A 20,400-nucleotide genomic window follows, 5' to 3' on the forward strand; every position below is an offset into this window, starting at 1 on the left:
GTCAGGGAAGCATTTGGAATGGGACCCACATTCCAGGAAGAGGGACCAACATGTACAAGTTACAGGAGGCCTGGTCACAGCTATCCCCTTCCCCTTGTTTGAAACTGAACCTTTAGTCAGGGGATGAATTAAGACTCATTATTTGTAAGCCCGAAGAGCAGACCTTTGGGTTTGGTTCATAGCGGATGCTTAGGATGTCAGTGGTGGTGAGTGGGGCTTTAAATAAGCTCTTCTCCCCTAACCCCTGAGATAGTGCTGCTTTGAATCCTAAAGGCAGTGGTTTCCTTCAAAGAGCATTGCAGCCTGTGAGCTGTTGGCCCTTCTACCTCTGGCCATGTACACAGGTTCCAAAAGGCCACACAGACATTCTCCTGCTACCACTGGCAAAGCTTCCACACAGAGGACATCCTGAGCATGGACAAGTATCAGAACCAGTTCCTTGGGACCTCTTCCTACAATGGGGACATTGTTTTCTGGAATGTCAGCACGATGAAGCCTATCTTGAGTTTCAATGCCTCCAAGAGTCCCTTGCCTTTACAGCCAAAGAAGGTACAGTCACAGTGCCATGGATTTTCCTAGTGTCCTACGTGCCTTTCACTCCAGAGAGTGCCCTTTTATGTTTTGGTCTGGGCTGCAGGTCAGAATCAAGGAGGGCAGAGAGAACAAACACCCTGGGGGCAGAGGGAGAGATGCTGAGTTGTAGTGTGGTGGGGTGGGGGTTGGTAGCAAGGAGAGTGGATGGCAGAGCCAGGATTACATGCCACAGGTTGGGGGCCAAATGTCAAAGTAAAGAGTTTTCCTATACCTGCTCTTGCTCTGAAGTGATGGTAGGTATAAGCTGTAGGTCCTACCCACAGCTTCCTCACTTGAGCATTAATATCACACAAGGTTTCCCAGGCTCATGATAGGAATGTGGGACCCTTGCACAGTCTCTAAATAGCTACACTGTAGCATAGTCCTTTTAAATTGTTACATTGTAGCAGTCTATAGTTGGAATGGCACTAGAGGTCACCTACTCCAGTGAGTAGAGGTCACCTCTTTGCAGGTACATTAATGGGTAGGAACTTCTGGAGATCTGGTATATTTATTAATGAGCTTCTTTCACTATAGCTGGACAGATACTGAGCTATTCTAACCCAATTAGGTTGGCTTGGTCTACTTCCCAGCCACATCGATGTTATCTGACATTTGAGTCTTGCTCTGGCTGTTCCTCTCATGGTGACTCTCTCATTGCAACCGCATGGCAAATCCTCATGGTGAATTGCTTTTTCTCTGGTCTCCATTAGAGACCCTCTCCCTGGGATCAGAAGTCCCACCTTATTCTCTCCTGCTCAGCTGTTGGCTGATCAGATCTTTATTAAACCATAGAGGTGACAGAGAACAATTTATACACAACATTGCGCCAGGAGATGCTTGACAATGCCAACATCCAGACTGCAACCAGGTCTCTGGACATAGTAATCAGCATCTGAATACACAGTGCACAAAACCGTCCCCCAACAATGAGCATCGTTATGTGTCAGAGGAGAAACAGAGGCATGAATAGGTTAAACACCTTTCTCAGGGCATACAGCCAAGAATGGGTAGATCTAGACCATGGCAGTCCTACTCCAGGGACTGGTAGTGGTAATGTTCTTTTCAACAGATTACTTCCTCCTGGAAGGTGGCCCACTGTTAGCTTTTCATTGTTGTAACAAAATATTTGACAAAAGCAACTCCAAAGGAGGAAAGATTTAACTTGGCTCACAGTTTTGGAGATTCCAGTCTGCCATGGCAGGAGAGCCAGGTCAGCCAGAGTAGCTCACATCAGGGCGAGCCAGAAGCAGAGAGAGGGGTGCCAGAGAAATGGGCTTCCTCTTTTGTTTTAGCTGGGCCCACATTCAGGGTTGGTCTTTCCTCCTTGAGAACCTTCACACACACACTCTCCTAAGCACTTACCAATCTCATCCCACCCACAGCTTCCGGACTTGAGCACTGACTTCACACAAGTCTCCTAGGCTCTTCAAAGGGATATAGAAAACTTGCAGTCTTTATTGCCGTCTCTAAATGGCTACATTGTATCACAGTCTTTAAATTGATACATTATAGCAGCCTAGAGCTGGAATGGCACTAGAGCTCCCATAATCCAGTGGGTAGAGGTCACCCTTTTTGCAGGTACGCTAATTGAGTGGAAGCTCCTACAGGACTCACTTCTACACTCCAACCCCTAGCCACCTCCAAAACAGCACTGTGTTTTATTTACTTTATATTGTGGGCTTGCCCAAGACTAAAGTGACAAAGTAAATATTTGAAAACCACTCTTCATGTTTCAGATGGAAAGACCCAGTTTCTCTCAGGAGTTTTGTCTGGCTGAGGGCAGTAGTGATTGGTCCAGGGCTATGCTTATAAGCTTTGATCTGAGGCCTTTCAAAGTATCAAGTTTCTGGACAAGTAATGCTGAGTTCCCTGGAAGCCTTGTGACATCAACACTGGGCTGAGGAGGTGCTGAGTGTCCCATGGTGGGGTCTCTGGAATTGCCCCCTCTCTCTGCACAGGTGAGAGAAACAGAGACATGTGCACCCAAATCTCCAGCCCATCTAGACTTTGAAGTTCAAAAGTGGGCACACAAGCCCTGGAAGTCAACTGCCTCCACTGTGAAGCGAAGACTGATGTCAGCTCCCCCAGTGATGAAACACTGGAAGGATACAGAGCAAGAGAGGAATGTGGCGCAGGAGGTAGGGAGTGAGCCCAGCCCACCTGTGCCTATTGTTCAGCTCACTTGTTCTGAGCATGTTTCATGAGGGGTCAGGGGTCAGGGGGCCAGGGGTCAGGGGCCAGGGTGGCTCTCTGTTTTGATCCCACTATACCTTATCCCACTCTGCTCATTCAAGCTTAGGGATGGTCCCTTCCTAGGCCATCTCCTGACTAGGTCTGAGACTTAAAAGCTTATGAATGGAATCTACAGGGAGCAGAATTCTGGATGCCTAACTCCGATGTTAGGTCATGGACTATGGTTTCAGTTCTTAAGCCTCCTGGCTCTGGCCTTGGCCCCGGAGTGAGCTGTAGGAGTACCAACTGGCACCTTGGCAGAGGCTAAGCTGTAGTGCAGAAGAGCAAGGTGCAGGAAGATAGTCTTCACCCCCGAGCCCTGAGGGCCCACGATTGATTTATCAGCTTCATTATTTTATAGGACATGGGAAGGGAGCAAGGGCTGAAGGAGAGCGACTGACCTTGGCTTGTAGGAGTGAGGACATTATCCCACCCTGAGTACAGGAGACACTCAGAGGGCAGGGGTAGAGGGATGGAGGAAGCGGTCCGTTGCTTCTGTAGCTGAGGTCCAATTTCCATTCCTGAGGCCCGAGACCTGAATGAAAGATGCCAGCTTCCCCAGTCCCAGGTGTGGGGCCGTGGAGGCCAGCACCAGCAGGCTCTGCTTGTGAGGACGGAACTGCTGAGACGAAGTTCTGCTGTGAGATGCATACGGCTTACAGCCCTCTGAGATGCGCCGTCCTGTGAGGGGCTTACGAGTCCTGGCGCTGTGAGATTCAGGCACTTCAGGGTGCTGTGAGTGGAATACATTTTATTGTTAGACCCTGTACCATCTCTGACTGATCAGTTTAGTCCTCATGTCTTGAGAGGAACAGGTGTTAGCCTCTAGCCTCATTTCCAGAACAAAGGAAGGGTCTGCTGTAAAGGCAGCTCAAGTCTGCCCTATCACTCCAAATTGCTGGTCACTTGAAATGGCAATCTCCTAGTCTCAGAGTGTGCTAAGGCCAAAGCAGATACCTCACAGGGTGGGATCTCTTTGACTGCTCTTCATCTCCTACCTCTGATCTCTGTAGTCTGTAGGAGGGAGGGCCGTGTGGTTACTGGGAGGCTATTTTTTATTTTTAGAAACATTTCAGGAGTAACAAACCTGGATTGTCTAAAATGCTCTTTGATAAGTCGACCCATAAACCACCGTTTTACAAAGACGCTCAAATGAGAAAGGGGGAGTTCTGGCAGAAGATGCTGCTGCAGTCCAGCGTGTCAGTGGAGAAGGTGAGCTGTGCTCAGCTGGGGGATGGGCAGGGCGGGGTGCACCACGGGCCTGACAAAGATCTGGAATTCTGGAGATGTTTGCTAGGGCCAGGGTAGGGGTGGGGCTGGGAGAGAAGTGTCTCTTTTAGAACCCACTGTCGGAAGGCCCTCCTTGTATGGGATGGTGTTTTATAGTGGTGTGCAAGCTGGGTTGGGTCATCTCCTCCTGTACCTGTCCCCTCTCTGGCCTGGGTCCCTCACTAAGGCTTCTGAAGACCCACATCCTAGCTATGCTGTAAGTTGAAGTAAACCCCTTGGTCACGGAGTTTTATCGCAGCAACAGGAACCGTAACTAAGATACCCATAGACCAGGCCGGCATTGAACTCTCTGTAGCTGAGATGATCCTGACTTCAGCTCCCGCAGCCCCACCTCTTGAAGCTGGGATTAAAGGTGTTCGCCACCACACTTGCTCTATGCACGGCGCTGAGGATCGAATCAGTGTTTTGTGCTTTTAAGAGAGAATGAGTTAGCCTCTCCATGTAAGGGGACTTGGGAAACTTGAGATGAATGAGACAAACTTATGTGTGTCTCCTTCCAACAAATGCCTGCTGGTCCTAAGCTGTGGTATCAGGAGCCGTTGTAGTTCCTGAGGGAACAAGAAGACACGTCCCCCACCTTCAAATAGCTCCCAGGCCAGAATGTCGACCTTCAATTCCTGCCAGGAATTGCTAGGATTCCTTCCTAGGCATCCGTTGGGTGTGATGGTGTCTGGGTCCATTAGTAACATTAGTGGAACAGTGGCCAGAGGAAACCCTGCTGAGTTGGGCCAACCTCTCCCCTGCAGATCATTTTTCTGCAGACCAGGCCCCGCCTGCCGCACACGGCTGCCCTGCTGAGCAGCTGCATCGATGGCTTCATCTACGCCTGGTCCATCCATGGGAACGGGGGTCTGCTGGGAAAGTTCTCTGTGGACCCCAAAGACACTGGGTGTGTCGTGGGTGCCATGGCCACTGATGAAAACAACTGGATCCTCCTCACCGGGGACAGTAAAGGAAATATCAAGGTAAAGAAGGACTGGCGCCAGCCCAGCTTCAGGCCATCTCTCTGGGCCATGCGGTCCTCATCTGCCTCCTACTCCCCCTGGGTACCGGTTTTACTAGAGAAGGTGGTGGGGACAAGGCGAGCCATTGCCCTACCATGGCCAATGAAATGAACGGGGCTTGTTGAAATGGTCCCTCTAAGACCCCCTCCCCGCAGTGGACCCTGTTATTTATCACTGTTACCTTGAGACCCCCACACTGGCCAGGCATTTGTCTCCTCATCTCTGAATAGCTGTCTCACAGACAATTGTGCGTTCTGTGAAGAGAGCCTTATCCATCTAAGTCATTCAAGCCCCTCTCCCTGCTAACCAAGGCTTCTGGCTTAGGAGACCCTATGACCCTATGAAGTGAGTAGTTACTTGCCTTCGAGGCGTAAGAATGAACCATCCCCGAAGCTCAGGGGAACAATGTGGGAGGAACTCACAGCTTGCTCCAGGGTTGGGGCTGCTAACTCAGACTTTGTACCTAGATCTGGGACATCAAGGATTACTGCTGCTTTATTGGCCAGCAACCATTCCACTCCAGTGGGAGCTCGATCTCTGGTGACACGGAGAATAAGTTCCGGCTCTTGATTCCTAAAGAACTCCAGATCTACTCTCAGCACCACTTGCTACAGAAGGAGAAGGAGGTGGGAAGACGGCAGGAGGGGTGCTCGGGAAAGTACTTTTGGGGCACACAAAAGAACCAGAACTGTGGTTTCCCGTGGGCAGTTTTAATCTTCGTGATATCTGGCTTATGTGGAGAAACCTGTTAGTCAGATGTCATCATTACCACAGGAAACAAGGGCCAAGTATGCCCACAGGTGTGCATTGCACACACACACACACACACACACACACACACACACACACACACACACAAGTGCTCACCAATCCCCTTTTCATGCGTGTTGATCTTCACATGTAGGAGCCCAGAGTCATGGATTTCATATACGTTCTTTTGAGTAGTCAGTGCTTTTACACAGGTCAGTACTTAGTGTTTGCTTGGGGCCTCATGAAGTCAAGCCTCTTCTCTTTAGTTACCAAGAACTAACAAGAGCTTCTGTGGAAGCGACAGAGTTGTGGGAACAGGAATGATGACAGGGAACCATGAGAGGCAACAGAGTCACACCATGAATCCCAGGAACCCCAGCTCTGGAGGCCTGCACCAGGGTACAGATCCGAGTTTATGGCCCAGGGCATAAGTTTATATACAGTGTTTGAGCCAACCCCAAGCCCCTAAATCCTCAGCCAATCATATCTCGCCACATCATCACTATGGCCCAATGAAAGCCCGGCTCGATGAGGTAACTCAGAAGGCTCTGGGGGGGGGGGAGGAGCATCAGCACCTATTAGGACCTCTGTGAAGATGGGGTTTGGGGTGGGGAATCTGCTGCTACCTTGCCTCCATTCCTTTTTGCTGTCTCACTGGTGTTTCAGGAGCCATCTTAGATCTAATGCCCTTTGCGGCAGATCAGGACTCTTTGAGGAGTCGCAGGAGGCTGTGGCGCCCACTCTACATCCCAGTTTTTCCTTTACAAGGTTGACCTCCACATCCCCCACACAGACTGATGTCCCTACATCCTCACTAGGATGACCAAGACCAAAACGACACAAGCCAGAGTCTGCAGAGATACAGGCCAAGTGTGACAGCTCTTTCAGGCAGGCCTTATGATTAGTATGGTCACTCTGGGGGCATTATTTGAAAATAGCTACCCAACCTGAGCATGCATGCCCTTCCTCCCGGTAGTTCCACTCTAGGCTCACATCTAGAGGCTCATGTGAAACAGGAGGAGCTCTGAGAGAATTACCACTTATAACGGCTGCACGCTGGAAACAACTCACATACACTAGCCCAGGGTGGAATCGTCTGTGGGTTTTATACACAGAGTGAGCGGTAGGCACCCGGTCACATCTACTCACTACAGAATCATTGACTCTTCAGACGATTAAGTCAAGTCAGACCCCAAAGCGTGTACATTGTATGTGTTAAACAATTCAAAGCAAAAAAGTAGAAGGAACGAGCTTGCTCTGCTAGAAGTGACCTCTTTTGTTGGGGTGTGCAGTGGCCGGGAGGAATGTTCGTGTGTCTTTAGGGCTGATGCTATTGTACCTCATTTTCTGAGTCTGATTATACAGTCATGTTTACTTTGTGTATTAATGTTTAGATACACTTATTAGACACGTGACTTTTTATGTGTGCATCATACGTAAAGGCGCCCAGACAGTGTAGAGAGGTGTGGTCGGTCGCTGGAGAAATAATTTGTCCCTGAAGCGGTCACTGTTACTGCTTTCTGGCTATTCTGATGTTGAGTTACATGAATGTGTGTGTGCACAGTTACCTCTGTTAGTTTTACCCAAAAGTGCAGCAGCACATGCTGCTTTTCCACTGTGCCTTTAAGAAATCTTCCTAGATCTGTATAGTAAGCCTAGGCCGTTAACAAGATCCCTTTCAAAGGGAAAATCGTTGTGTTTTAATTTTAAAAGTGAATCTTAGTACTGAGTACTATTTCACACGTGTGTTAGCATGTCTGAAGGATACGTTGCTGCAAGTTGGGTACCAGGTCAAAGGGCTCCATATATTTGCAATTTTGTTAATCATCTGGCAACCATACTTTTTTTTAGACTTATTAATTTATATGAGTACACTGTAGCTGTCTTCAGACACACCAGAAGAGGGTATTGGATCTCATTACCAATGGTTGTGAGCCACTATGTGGTTGCTGGGAATTGAACTCAGGACCTCTGGAAGAGCAGTCAGTGCTCTTAACTGCTGAGCCGTCTCTCCAGCCTAACCATACAAATGTTAAGACAAAGTTTCGCTATGCAGCCCAGGCTGGCCTCAAAGTCACTATCTTCTTGCCCAGTTCTGGGATTACAGGTTTGCACGGCACGCTACCTAACTACGTGCCTTTTGACTCTCTTGTGTTACACTCAGACTAGTTTTACCATGCAGAAATTGCAGTGTACCTGTGTATGCTGGGAATTGACCATGCACAGACTCAGTACATGAGGAATATTTGATGCTAACATAACCATGACCATAGTGATGCTTACTGACTGTCTGTAGCAAGTGCCAGGAGCCCTTGGTCTCCTTAAGAGGCTCTGGGGAGTGGTGTTACTTTGCGGAGCGCATGGAGTGTAGGTACCAGCGCCTGCATTTAAGCCTGTGGGGCTGCTGGCACTGGGTTTGAGAATAGAACCAAGCCTGTGAATGTCGGCATGCTCACACCCGTGTGACCTTGGTTTTACAGTAAGACATTTACAAGAGATCATGTTCTGCACAACTAAATCATCATCAAATAGTCTTTTCCCTTAAAATTTTATTAATATTATTTTGTCTGAAAAATCAAAATTATACACATTTATACGGCACAGTGTAGTGTGTGTTTACAAAGGAGAATGTCAATCATGTTAACTGACATATTCATCACCTTCTTGCTTGTTTTTGTGATAAGACATTTGGAATTTACTCTTGGTTATTTCGAAGGGTCTATTTTTTGATTATAATCTTGGCTATTTTAAGCATACATTTTATTACTGGCCTTATACAGTAAATCTTAAAACTTATTTCTCCTGTCCAACAGATACTTTGTATCTTCTTTTCCTATTGTCATTTTAAATTAATTTTTAGTTAACATATAAAATAACAGGTTTTATTACATTTCATCTATTGCTATATTGTACTTTGTTCATATCCCCCTTTACTACTCCCCCTTCCCCTCCCCCATCCCAATTGCTGGCCTCCTCCTTTTACCCCAAAGTCCTCCTGTTTTCATGGCATGTATTAATGTATTTATGTGTATACGTGTAAGTATACATATACATGTGTACATATATACATTCTTAAAGATTCCACATACATAGAACCCTTTTGCTAATACCCCGCCAGTCTATAAAAACATGAGGTTATATGGAACTTACCTTTTATGACAAATGACAACTTTTCTTTCTCTTTGGAAGGATGACTAGGAGTCCGTGTGTATACAACACATTCATTCCTTACCCGTCAGTCTGTTAGTGTGCAGTTTGTCTGACTCCATATCTTGGCTATTGTAACACTATGCTCAGGGGGAAGAAGAGACATTCTACATTTTGATCTCAGTTCCATTGGCTGTGTTGTAGGAATGTGGCTGCTGGAAGGCATGGTGGTCCCATTGTAAGCTTTGGAGACATCTTTGTATTGGGCCCATAGCAGTTGTACAGATTTAATGTCTAAGACTGTGAACGTTCACTTTTCTCTGCATTACACCAACACTTGCTCTTCCTGTGTCTGTCTGTCTGTCTGTCTGTCTGAATTGAACGCGGGACTTTTTATATGCTAGACAAGTACTGCAGTTCCGAGCTGTACATACTCTTGCATTACTGACTTCTTTTTTTTTTTTTAAAGATTTATTTATTTATTATATGTAAGTACACTGTAGCTGTCTTCAGACACACCAGAAGAGGGCATCGGATCTCTTTACAGATGGTTGTGAGCCACCATGTGGTTGCTGGGAATTGAACTCGTGACCTCTGGAAGAGCAGTCGGGGGCTCTTAACCACTGAGCCATCTCTCCAGCCCCGCATTACTGACTTCTGTGTGTTGATTTTCTTCTTTCCCCTCCTCCCCTTTCTTCCTCCTTTTCTTCTTTACTGTTTTGGGGACAGAGTCTCACATAACCCAGGGTGTTCCTGACCTCGCAGTGTAGTCAAGGCTGGCCTTTGAACTCCTGATCCTCCTGCTTCCATCCCTAGGGCTGGGATAGCAGGCTTACACCACCACGTCCGGCTCTGCTGTTTGCTGAGGCAATGCTTAGACTGGCCCTGGCTTGTGTGTTCTGTAACTTTACTGAATTTCTTTACCATCTCTTATTTTTGAGTGGAGACTTTAGGGCCTTTGTATATCAGGCCATCAAATCAGCTGAAGGTGAGTTTATCCATTCTTTTCATTACTGTGCCTTGTTCTCTCTTCAGCCTGCTTGCTCCGGTTAGGACTGTTGATTACTGTGTGGAGTAGGAATGGGAGCAGCATCCTTATCTGGGAGTAGTCCTGGTCTGAGAGGAAAAGCTTTTATGATGCTGAGTCTCATAATAGCTAAGGGTTTGCTGGCCCTGGTACTGCCCTGCTGAGTTACCTTCCCCACACCTGCTGAGTTACCTTCCCCACACCTGCTGAGTTACCCTTCCCCACACCTGCTGAGTGACCCTTCCCCACACCTGCTGAGTGACCCTTCCCCACACCTGCTGAGTTACCTTCCCCACACCTGCTGAGTTACCTTTCCCCACACCTGCTGAGTGACCCTTCCCCACACCTGCTGAGTGACCCTTCCCCACACCTGCTGAGTGACCCTTCCCCACACCTGCTGAGTGACCGACCCTTCCCCACACCTGCTGAGTGACCCTTCCCCACACCTGCTGAGTGACCCTTCCCCACACCTGCTGAGTGACCCTTCCCCACACCTGCTGAGTGACCCTTCCCCACACCTGCTGAGTGACCCTTCCCCACACCTGCTGAGTGACCCTTCCTCACACCTGCTGAGTGACCCTTCCTCACACCTGCTGAGTGACCCTTCCCCAAACCTGCTGAGTGACCCTTCCCCAAACCTGCTGAGTGACCCTTTCCCACACCTAAGCACATCTAAGCTGGTGAGAGTTCTTCATTGGAAGGGCACTGGGCTTTCCCAAGAGACTTTCCTAGACATGCTAGAGTCCCATATGGCTTAGCCTTTATTTTGTTAGTGGGCTATAGACTATGTACAACATGCCATGCTCGCATCTCAGGGACAGCAAACCACAGTCAGACTTTCTAGTAAAGACAAAAGTTCACTTTCTAGAGCCATGGTCACCACCCGGAATCCTATATGTTTATTTGAGTTGTTGCTTATTATTGGCATTAAAACAGTTTCTTTTGTTTGTTTTTGTTTTTGTCTTTTTTGAGACAGGGTTTCTCTGTGTAGCCCTGGCTGCCCTGGAACTCTCTCTGTAGACCAGGCTGGCCTGGAACTCAGAGATCTGCCTGCCTCTGCCTCCTGAGTGCTGGGATTAAAGTTGTGTGCCAACACTAACTGGGTCTAATTTTTTACTATAAAAAAAGAAAATGGATAAAATCTAAGGAAGACAGGAAACCAACCCAATAAGAGATAGAAAATCTGGAGACCTGGGCTATGTGAATAGAGCAGGTAAAGGGTTGGAATCAGGGATGGAATGCCTCACGGAGGGAATGCTAGGCACAATTCCACTGGGTAGTGAAAATATAAACCGTTCTGTAAGCTCTTCCGAGAGTCTCCTGTGAGACAGTTTTGATGCCAGCAGAGGCTTCATGAGACCTAAAAACCTAAAACCTAAAAGCCCGAGCTAAAAGTTCTGATTTTAGTTTCAGAAGGGGCCATGGGCGGTTTTCTTTCCACAGCCCTTCGCTGTCCCAGCCCTGCTTTTGCACCACACTGTTCTTATACACCAGGGTTCTGCATCTGCTTAGGGTGGTGTCTGAGCTCTCTGTGTCCTTCCGTTGTTGGGTTATCGTTTGTATTAGTCTGGCTCACTATTCCTGTTTATAGCAGAGGAAATGTCCCTTCCTTGGTCTTGTTTTATCTCAAAATGGTTGGGGTTGTGGAGATGGCTCAATGGATATGATACCTGCTGCTCATATTTAAGGACTGGATTTTGAATCCCTAGAACCCATCGGACAGCTGGGCAGACACTGCATGGGCCAGAGACTGGGGCTTCCTAGGGTGAGCTTGTTAGCGAGACCAGCTGGGATTGGCAACCCCCCCCCCAACCCCCGCCGCCACGGTTCCGGTCACTTCTCAGTTACACAGAGTCCTTTTCTCTTGCAGTGTAACATCTTTCCTAGTGTGATGTCAGCTGTGGTGTCCCCAGCCACCCCATGCAGTCTGTTCTTTCAGTGCTTGGCTGAAGAGAATTAAAAGACGTGTGGGCTTACATCCCAGTCCATCACTTTTTAGCTCTGTGGCTTCAGGCCAGTTTCTGAATATCTCTGATTCTTCCTTCTCAGTAAAGTTTGGGGGACATGCTCTACGGCCTATAGGGTTGTGAGGTTCCAATGAGATGGCCAGTGTATAGTACAGGCTCTCAGCAAGCAAATGGAAAATGATTCTGACAGCTTTAACAAAGGGCCCAGGAGGCCAGAGAAGTGCTTAGACCTCTCACATGCCAGCGGTGGCAGGCTAATGTGAAGTGCCCAGAGCTGGCTCACCGGTTGGTGTCTAGGTACCCTTCCTTGGATTCTGCTGCTCTGGATCCTAGCTACCTGCTAAGGCACAGGTTCTCAAACTTCCTAATGCTGCAACCCTTTAATAGAGTTCTTCATGTTGTGGTGATCCCCAACCACAAAATTACTCCATTACTACTTCATAAATGTAATTTTGCTACGGTTATGAATCACAGTATAAGTATCTGCTATACAGGATATCTGATATGTGACTCCCAAAGGCATCAAAACCCACAGGTTGAGAACCCCCATGCTAAGAAGTTTGCGGGGATAGCATGGTGTCAGTCATTCTCTACTGCCCCCTACAGGTTGTGGAAGGACAGACCATTTCTCTGGTTCCCCCACCACTTCTGATTACCTGGAATAGCCACATGGACAGCGTGACAGACATCCTGTATGTGGACTCCTTCCGGCTGGTTGTCAGTGCGAGCGAGGATCGGGACGTCAAGGCTTGGAAATTCTTTGGTGAAATGATAGGTAGGGGTGCTTCTGAAGCGTGGCCTTTTTTGTCTCTGCCCCTGACAGAACATACCTGGCTGGCATTACCCTGGTGCCCTATGGGGAGAAGGGTCTCACAGCTGCTTAGAGACGACATCTTGCGAGATGCCAATCTGTCCCATTGTATCCACTTAGCCACTAACCATCCTCCTGTGCGGTCACTCATCCACCGTGTATCTGGTCAGGCCTGTTCTTTTCTCTTAAGAAGTAAGCATAAGCCAGGTGGTGGTGGAGCACACCTTTAATCCCAGCACTCTGGAGGCAGACCAGGCAGGTCCCTGACTCGGAGGCCAGCCTCAACTATAGAGTGAGTTCTAGGACAGCCAGGGCTACACAGAGAGACCCTGTCTCAAACAAACCCCCCAAACCAACCCAATAAAAACAAAGAAAATAAACACAGTTCTTATATTATATATAAAGAAAAGCTTTCAAGCTGAAGGGGTCCCGGTTTTAATTTCCAGAGAGTATACATGTATCTGTCTGTACAGCCACCACTATCTTGCCTGTTGCCACTTTTCTGTAGGAAACACTACCGACCCAATTAAAATGTGGGCTTTTTTTTTTTATTTTACAATTATTTATTAGGGGAGGCACATGTCATAGAATGCATGCAGAGGTCAGAGGTCAACTGCGTGTGTCCCTGGGGTGGAACTCAGATTGGCAGGCTTGGTGGCAAGCACCTTCACCCCTTGGGTCAGCTTGCCAGCCCCTGACAGTTCTTCTGTCTCTGTGTATGTGTGGTGGCGTATGTACAGGTTTGTACAGGTGTGTGCTCATGTTTGTGGGTGCATGCACATGGGTGCACTCACTTGTATCGGCCAGAGATCAACGATGGGTTCTTCACTTGCTCTCCACCTCATTTTTAAGACAGGGCCTCTCACTGAACCCGGAGCTCACTGATTTGCCTAGGAGGGGCGGGACAATGAGCTTCAGGAATTTGCCTGTTTCCTCGCCCCAGCACGGGGCACAGGTGTGCACTGCTGTATTAGTTTTTCTTGTGGGTGGTCTGACCCAGTCTTTAGGTTTCTGTCCAAGTACTTTACCAGTGGAGACATCTTTCTGGACCCTGAATTTTTTGCTGCTGTTGTTTTGTTTTTAATGATAGCATTTTGCTGATAGCCCAGGCTGGCCTTGGACTATCTCAATCCTTTTGTCTTGTCTTTTCCATACTGAGTCCCAGGTGGGCACCACTATTCCTGGCCTGGCTTCTAAATTCACAGATTGTTTCCGGACTTCTTACTTTCAAGATCATGTGATGCACTTTCCCCCATTTTCTTTCTCTAAACATTCAAGCTGTGAAATTCATTCCAACAACCTACTGTGTTAGCTACACTTACTCAGTCCTGAACTCCGCCATCTTGCAGCCTTTCTTCTCAGTGCCTGGTCGGTTTCTGTGACTTTATTTTAGGCACAAGAGTCTGCAGTATGCCCTATGTCTGGCTCATTTCCTTGAGCCTTGTATTTTCAGGGTTCATCCCCATTGTCAGAGTCACAGAATTCTCTTCACTTCTAGGGCTGAAGAATATTCCATTAGAGGCGTATTGCCTAAATTCATCTATTGGTTGTTTACATGTTTTGACCATCAGCAATAATAGGCCAGATTGGCCCCAAATTTGCAATTCTCCTGCCTCTGCCTTCCAAATGGGCTAACCATATACTTTCAGGTGTTTTTTTTTTTTTGTTTTGTTTTTTTTGAAAATAATCAATTTTGAGCAGTGTCACAGTGTTTTCAGAGTTATTACCCAGGTTTACATTCTTATAAGGGCTCTGATCTCTGTGCATGCTCTCCGATACCTGTTTCCTGTCTTTCTGATAAGGGTGAGGTGTGAGGTGTATCCCAGCTCCCTATGTAGGGTGCTGAGTATCTGTTTGGATCCTGCTGGTCATTTGCACATCTCATTTGGACAAATGTCCATTCAAGTCCTTTGTCTACTTAAAAATCAGCTTTTTCTGCTATTAGGCTGCAGGAAATTATTTTAGTGGGTAGCCCGTGTTAGATGTATGGTGTCTTTTCCCATTTCATAGGTAACCTTTAACCTGCCAAGAAGTTTTTAGTTCCACATAATTCTGCCTTTATAGAGCTCTGGTAATCTGGCTTTTGCCTTTGTTGTTGGGGCTTTTGGTGTTTCAGCAAGGAGTCATTACAGAGACCAGTATTTGAAGACTTTCATTCCTTGTTGTTTTGGCTTGGTAAGATATGTTCTGGTGTGTTGTGTGTGTTTGTGAGTGTGCACATGTGAGCATGTGTGTGTGGAGGACAGATGCCTTTTGAATCAGACCCTCTCACTAGGAGGATTTAGTAACACACCTTTCTGCATTGGTTCTGGGAATTGAACTCGGGTCCTCATGGTTATACAGTGAGCACTGACTTCATTGGTGAAGCCATCTCTGTGAGCAGGTGGAGAGATTTCGCATTTCTGTTCACCAGGAATATCGGCCAGTTGTTTTCTTTTTTGTGGTATCATCATCTGGCTCTGGTGCCAGCACACCGCCAGCTGCATGCGTTTCTTGGACTGTTTTGCTGGTTTCCTGTTCTCCCTGCAGAGTTAGGTGACCCGTGTGACTCAGGATGGGAGTCTTGGGGGATCTTTTGAGATAAATACACCTGAGTTACAACCGGGAGCAGTGTTACACAACTGGGAGTGGGTCACCCTGCTTCCAGAGCCAGCTTTGCTCAAAACGGCAGTTTGCCAATAAACATTTAAAAACAACACGAGGTTCTTCTGGATGTTGTGTAATTGGTCCATGAAGACTGAAGGTCATCGTCCCCCCCTCCCCCCCTTACAACATGCGTTTTCTCACCTCACTCAGCTGGACCCGAGCAGGAGGGGCTGGGGAGCAGACTTAGGTAGACCTGGCTTACCTTATCTTTGGGTGTGTCAAAGCGGACTTGGCTGGGTGTCTTGGGAGACTCTCTTGATCTCAGTCTAGCCCAACCCTGCGACCCTGAGTGCTCACTGCACTCCTCACAGGGCTTTGTACGTTCAGGATGGAGATCAGTCCTGCCAGCTCTGGGGCTGGTATGAGCTCAGCTGGTCCACAGCTGTATCCTTTGGGCTAGGCCAAGCTTGGCCTTCTTGAAGCGGAGACACAACCAGGATTGAGGGCCGCTGGGCCCTCTCACAGTGTTCTTCCCATATCAACCTACACACAGCTCAGAGCGCTTTAGGCCTGAGCTCCAGGTATTTCCTAGAACTGGAGTCTGGCAAGTCTGGAGATTTGGTGTGTCATTGCCAGCGCGATACCTGGCATGAAGCAGGCACTCAGTGTTCGGCCGAGTGGGTGGGGTGGAGGGGAAGGGCAGTGGGGTTCAGAGCCCTGGTTCTGAGCAGAGTCTGTCCCATGACAGGAACATTTGGCCTGGGTCTTTGGAACAGACTACAGGAGGCTGCGGTGACCGACAAGCTGGAGCAGGCCGAAAGTTTGGAGAAGAAACCCGACTTCACTGGTGCTGCCCTCAAGCACTCCTTCCTAGAGCTGGAGTGAGTCCCTGCAGCCAACCTGGGGCTCCCCGGCCCCGCAAGGGGTGAGAAGCTTAGGGTCTGAAGGCAACCTGTGGCCCCATTCAGCCATCTCAGTGCCAAAATCAAGCAGTCAGGCATGTTGTGTTTTGTAAAAAGAAAGAAAAGGCCAGGGATATGGTGGTGGTGTGGTATGGTGTGGGGGAAGCGGGTGCCTCTGCAGGTCCATGCTGAGGCATCCCTTACCCCTGAGGTACAAGTCACACGGTATAGTATAGAATAGTTTACTCAGGGCATGGGGAGGGGAGACAGAGAAAGGCAGACAGAGAGAGAGAGAGAGAGAGAGAGAGAGAGAGAGAGAGAGAGAGAGAGAGAAAGAGAGAGGAAGAAGAAGAAGAGGAGGAGGAAGAGGAGGAGGAGAGAGGGAGGAGTAGAGGCCAGCCATGAAAGAGAAGAGGGAGGGGAATGGGGAGAGAGAGGGGGAATAGGGTAAGGGAGCAAGGGAAGAGAAGAGAGCCAGAGGGTGAGGAGGGGGCAAGCAGCCCCTTTATAGTGAGTCAGGCACACCTGGCTGTTGCCACCTGGCTGTTGCCAGGTAACTGTAGGGCGGAGCCTAGATGAAATGCCAACAAGGAAAAGCAGCCCAGATGGAGCCCTGCAGAGTGGCACCTGTGTGGGTGGGGGTGGAGGTGGGGGGTGGGGGGAAGGGGAGCAGACGACTGTGTGATGCACAGGGGAGAGAGGTCTCTTCCTCCAGATTCTGTTTCTCCTCTGGGTTCCTTCCCACCACCCACTGTGACTTTCTTATTCTTACTTCAAATGATTTCAGTGCCTTCACTTCTTTTTTTTTTTTTTTACATTGCTGGGCATGGTTTTGCATGCCTTTAATTCTAGCAGTAAGGAGGCAGATGCAGGCTGAGTTCAAGGCCAGTCTGGTCAGCAGAGTTCCAGGACAGCCAGGGCTACAACAGAGGGACCCAGCCTCGATTTTTTCCCCCTCTCTTTCATTTATTGTTGACTGGAGTTATGGCTCAGTGCCTCTCATTACAAAGCCTTCCGTTATACCTGGTACCATCACACAATGGTCGAACCTTAGAGAAGCCACAAGGGGAGATGGATGTGCAAATTCATGACTGAGATTCATCTGATAGATGTTGGGAATAGTAAGAACAGTGGTTGGTTAGAGGTTGGCCATTGACTGGATTAAATGAGGAAGCCTTCCTAGGAGAGATTGCAGAGTTGATTTTGATGTGTGTAGGAGTTTCCCAGGCTCGTTATGGTTCCTGTGGTTTCATCAAGGTGCACTTCTCTTTGGAGGGCCAGGCTTGTTGTGGGAGATTAGAGAACAAGGTGAGACAGAGCTTCCCTGGGTTGGGGATGTTTAGATATCCCGCCAGGGAGGTCTAGTTGAGCCTGAATGATAGAAAACAGAAAATCTTGGGCCCGTCCATCTGGGCCTTGCTCACGTTATACAGTGCTGGCTCAGTGCTGGGACTTGGCGGGGAGGGCAGGACAGGTTTTCGAAGGGCAGACCCAGAAAGGGGGAGGCAGATGACAGGGAAACGGGGAGGCACATGTTGTGAAGGAAGCTTTTCACAGCAAGGAACTGGCTGAAGCTCTGGTGTACCAGCGGCGTGAGCAAGCAGCACTCATGGCCCTCCTGCACGGGAAAGCTGAGAAAGAAACTGAGGCATGGTACAGGCTGCAGCAGATGTCCCTGTTATCCCCGTGGTCCAAAGATTCTTCTATGGAAGACATCGAGGAGAGCTGGAATCGATGGGCCAAGGACAAGCAGGTGGGGACAGTCTCGGGAGGGATGAGGACCTGGGTTTACGGCTACTGTTCTTACCTTGTGACTCCTGCAGGCAAGCAAAATTGTGGGAGCAGCATATAAGCCCAAGTTGCGTGTTCGGAACCCCAAACTCCTGACCTCCAGAGCGCAGTTTAACTGGATGAGGCAGCAGGTGAGGGAGTGAGGTTGCTTCTGAGATGACAGGGCCACTGGAGGCCAGCAGACCCCCATTAGGTCTAGTGTTTCTGGCCTAAACGGGTCAGGCTGGGATGTTTTCTGTCTGCAGAGATCTTGTCTTTGAGGACACAGGCCACTGGACTTAGGGAGGGGTGGTCCTCCACTGGCTTTTTCTGTCAGTAACCCCTAGGCACCATTATAGTTTTTGGCTACTCATTAACAGATTAATTGCCCCTGTACCCATGAGTGTAGAGGATGGAGTAGATGTGAGGTATATGGGTACACCAGGTGCACAAGTGGGGTTACACAGAAGGAGTGGGTCTCTTAGGTGGATAAGGGGAAATCAGAGACCTTAAAAAACCAGTCAGATTCCACCTGTTGCCTGCACAGACCCTGCCTAGCCTCTGCCACCCATGTAACTTAGGGCATTATGCGAGCCCTTATGATGCAAAAGACTGCATCCCTATTGTGTAGCTTTGTATGGGAGGGTTCCGGAGGCTCCTCAAAGCCCATCGTGGGGAGTGCTAATGAGAGACCTGGGGCAGGTCCAGGGAGCTCTGTGTCAGGCCTTGCTTGAAAGTTCAGAAAAGTCCAGTTGCCAGAACCACCTCACAGAAAAGTATAGAAGAGAGAACGGGGAGGTTGGCCTGCTGAGGGCTATGTGGGGCCCACAGCTGTGGTCTTTAGTGCAGCCACAGCACTAGACCTGCATGGGAAGACCTGAAGGCACTCCCTTGCTGCAAGGCCATTCTCACTCACTTCCTGTTCTGCTCCCAGATCTCTCCTCAGATCTACCAATGCCTATCCTTTACTGACCTTAAGCCAGTCCAACAGCCTGACTTCCTGATGCATAAGATCCTGGACCAAGAAGGACGGCACATTCGCTGGGTGGCCAGTGATAACCGGAGTGAGCTGGAGTTTTTCCGGGGTCAGATCTTCACAGACATCACCTCACCTGCCACCCACTCTTCCCTCTCCACTCTTTCTGTGGGGCCATCGGCCTCCAACTGGTCTACCTCCCTGAAGCCCCATTCATCTGGTTCCTTCGTGAGGCCTTCATCAGCCTCTCCAGTCCATTCTAGCTCTTCTACATCACCACAGCAGACCTCGGGTCTGCTCCGCAGAGGTCAGAGACCCCAAGGCCAATTGTTATCTCCTTCTTGCAGTATCCGAATCCCAGGGGAGCCACCCTCATGTCCTCTGTGAAGTGGGGCTTCCACCTCATGTATTGAGGTGTTCGTTTTTCTCTCTGTTCTGAAGCAGGGGACCTATAGGGTCTTGCACGTCCCTGGCTCACTCCCTGCCAGGCCTGGAGGATGCAGCCCTTTCCTCCCATACTGCTTCTGTCTGGATAATTCCAGCTGTCTTGTGGCTCTGCACAATTCTGGAGAAGAAAAGAAAATAAATATTCTCCTGCATTAGAGTTCTACAGGTGACATGGCCGTGCTATGTCTTTCACACTCTTAGGTCCCTGCTATGCTATGGGACAGGTCACAATGCCTGGAAAGGCCTTAAGCAGACAGTGAGAGTCCTATGCCTCAGGATTCCTGGGTGCTTTGCCTACCGTGCAGCAGGCCCACCCCACTAGGGCTCTGGGTGGCATTGCAGATCACATGGTTGGGATGCCCGATAGTTCAGCAGCCTGATTCAGCCTCACAGAAGTCATTCTGTGCTGAGTGTCTGCTTGTCCTTTGTCCCTGATGTCTGTCTTCCTTGGCCATCAGCCCCAGCTGCAGTGTCTGGAAGCTGCTCTGTGCCTCATATCAATGATATCTGAGTATGTAAACAGGCGGTTCCTACTGTGGATCTGAAACATCCTTCTTGGCCGGAAGCACCTGTCCCAAGCTCTGCCCGGTCTGTCCCTTTCAGAAGGCTAACTCTGGGCCATATATAAAATCCTAGACACAGAAGATTCCATTCAAAGGCCGTGAAGGATGGGGTCCCACCAACTCGAATGGGAGCCCTTTTGGGAACACGGCCTGTGGCTCTGGGCAGAGCAGATTCATCAGAGCGCATCCTTGCTAGGGATGTGATACCAGGTCACCTCCCAGCAGCTCCAAAAACATCAGGTCTAGCAGAGCTGAGGCCTTCTTTGGAGCCCACCAGAGGCAGTGGGCTCGAGGCTCAGCCGTAGCACAGGAGGGAAGGGTCAAAGGAACTGGAACATCTTCGGCCTTGGGG

General features: G+C 48.9%; 1 protein-coding gene across 6 annotated transcripts in view; it reads left to right on the top strand.

The window, feature by feature from the left end:
• The window catches only part of Efcab8 (EF-hand calcium binding domain 8), a 66,647-nt gene extending 47,001 nt beyond the window's left edge, over positions 1 to 19,646 (top strand). For 3 of the 6 annotated variants that reach the window (XM_087653914.1, XM_087653916.1, XM_087653915.1), the window contains 10 exons: positions 345 to 549; positions 2,535 to 2,714; positions 3,874 to 4,020; positions 4,845 to 5,063; positions 5,570 to 5,728; positions 12,600 to 12,768; positions 16,139 to 16,271; positions 17,850 to 18,045; positions 18,116 to 18,214; positions 18,997 to 19,642. In XM_087653914.1, coding sequence (XP_087510040.1) covers positions 345 to 549; positions 2,535 to 2,714; positions 3,874 to 4,020; positions 4,845 to 5,063; positions 5,570 to 5,728; positions 12,600 to 12,768; positions 16,139 to 16,271; positions 17,850 to 18,045; positions 18,116 to 18,214; positions 18,997 to 19,425 — 1,936 coding nt within the window. In that variant the 3' untranslated portion in view covers positions 19,426 to 19,642. 6 annotated transcript variants of the gene reach the window in all.
• Positions 19,647 to 20,400: the final 754 nt, after the last annotated feature.

Source organism: Rattus norvegicus, chromosome 3 (assembly GCF_021556685.1).
Source record: "Rattus norvegicus strain SHRSP/BbbUtx chromosome 3, alternate assembly SHRSP_T2T, whole genome shotgun sequence".
Taxonomy (NCBI): domain Eukaryota; kingdom Metazoa; phylum Chordata; class Mammalia; order Rodentia; family Muridae; genus Rattus; species Rattus norvegicus.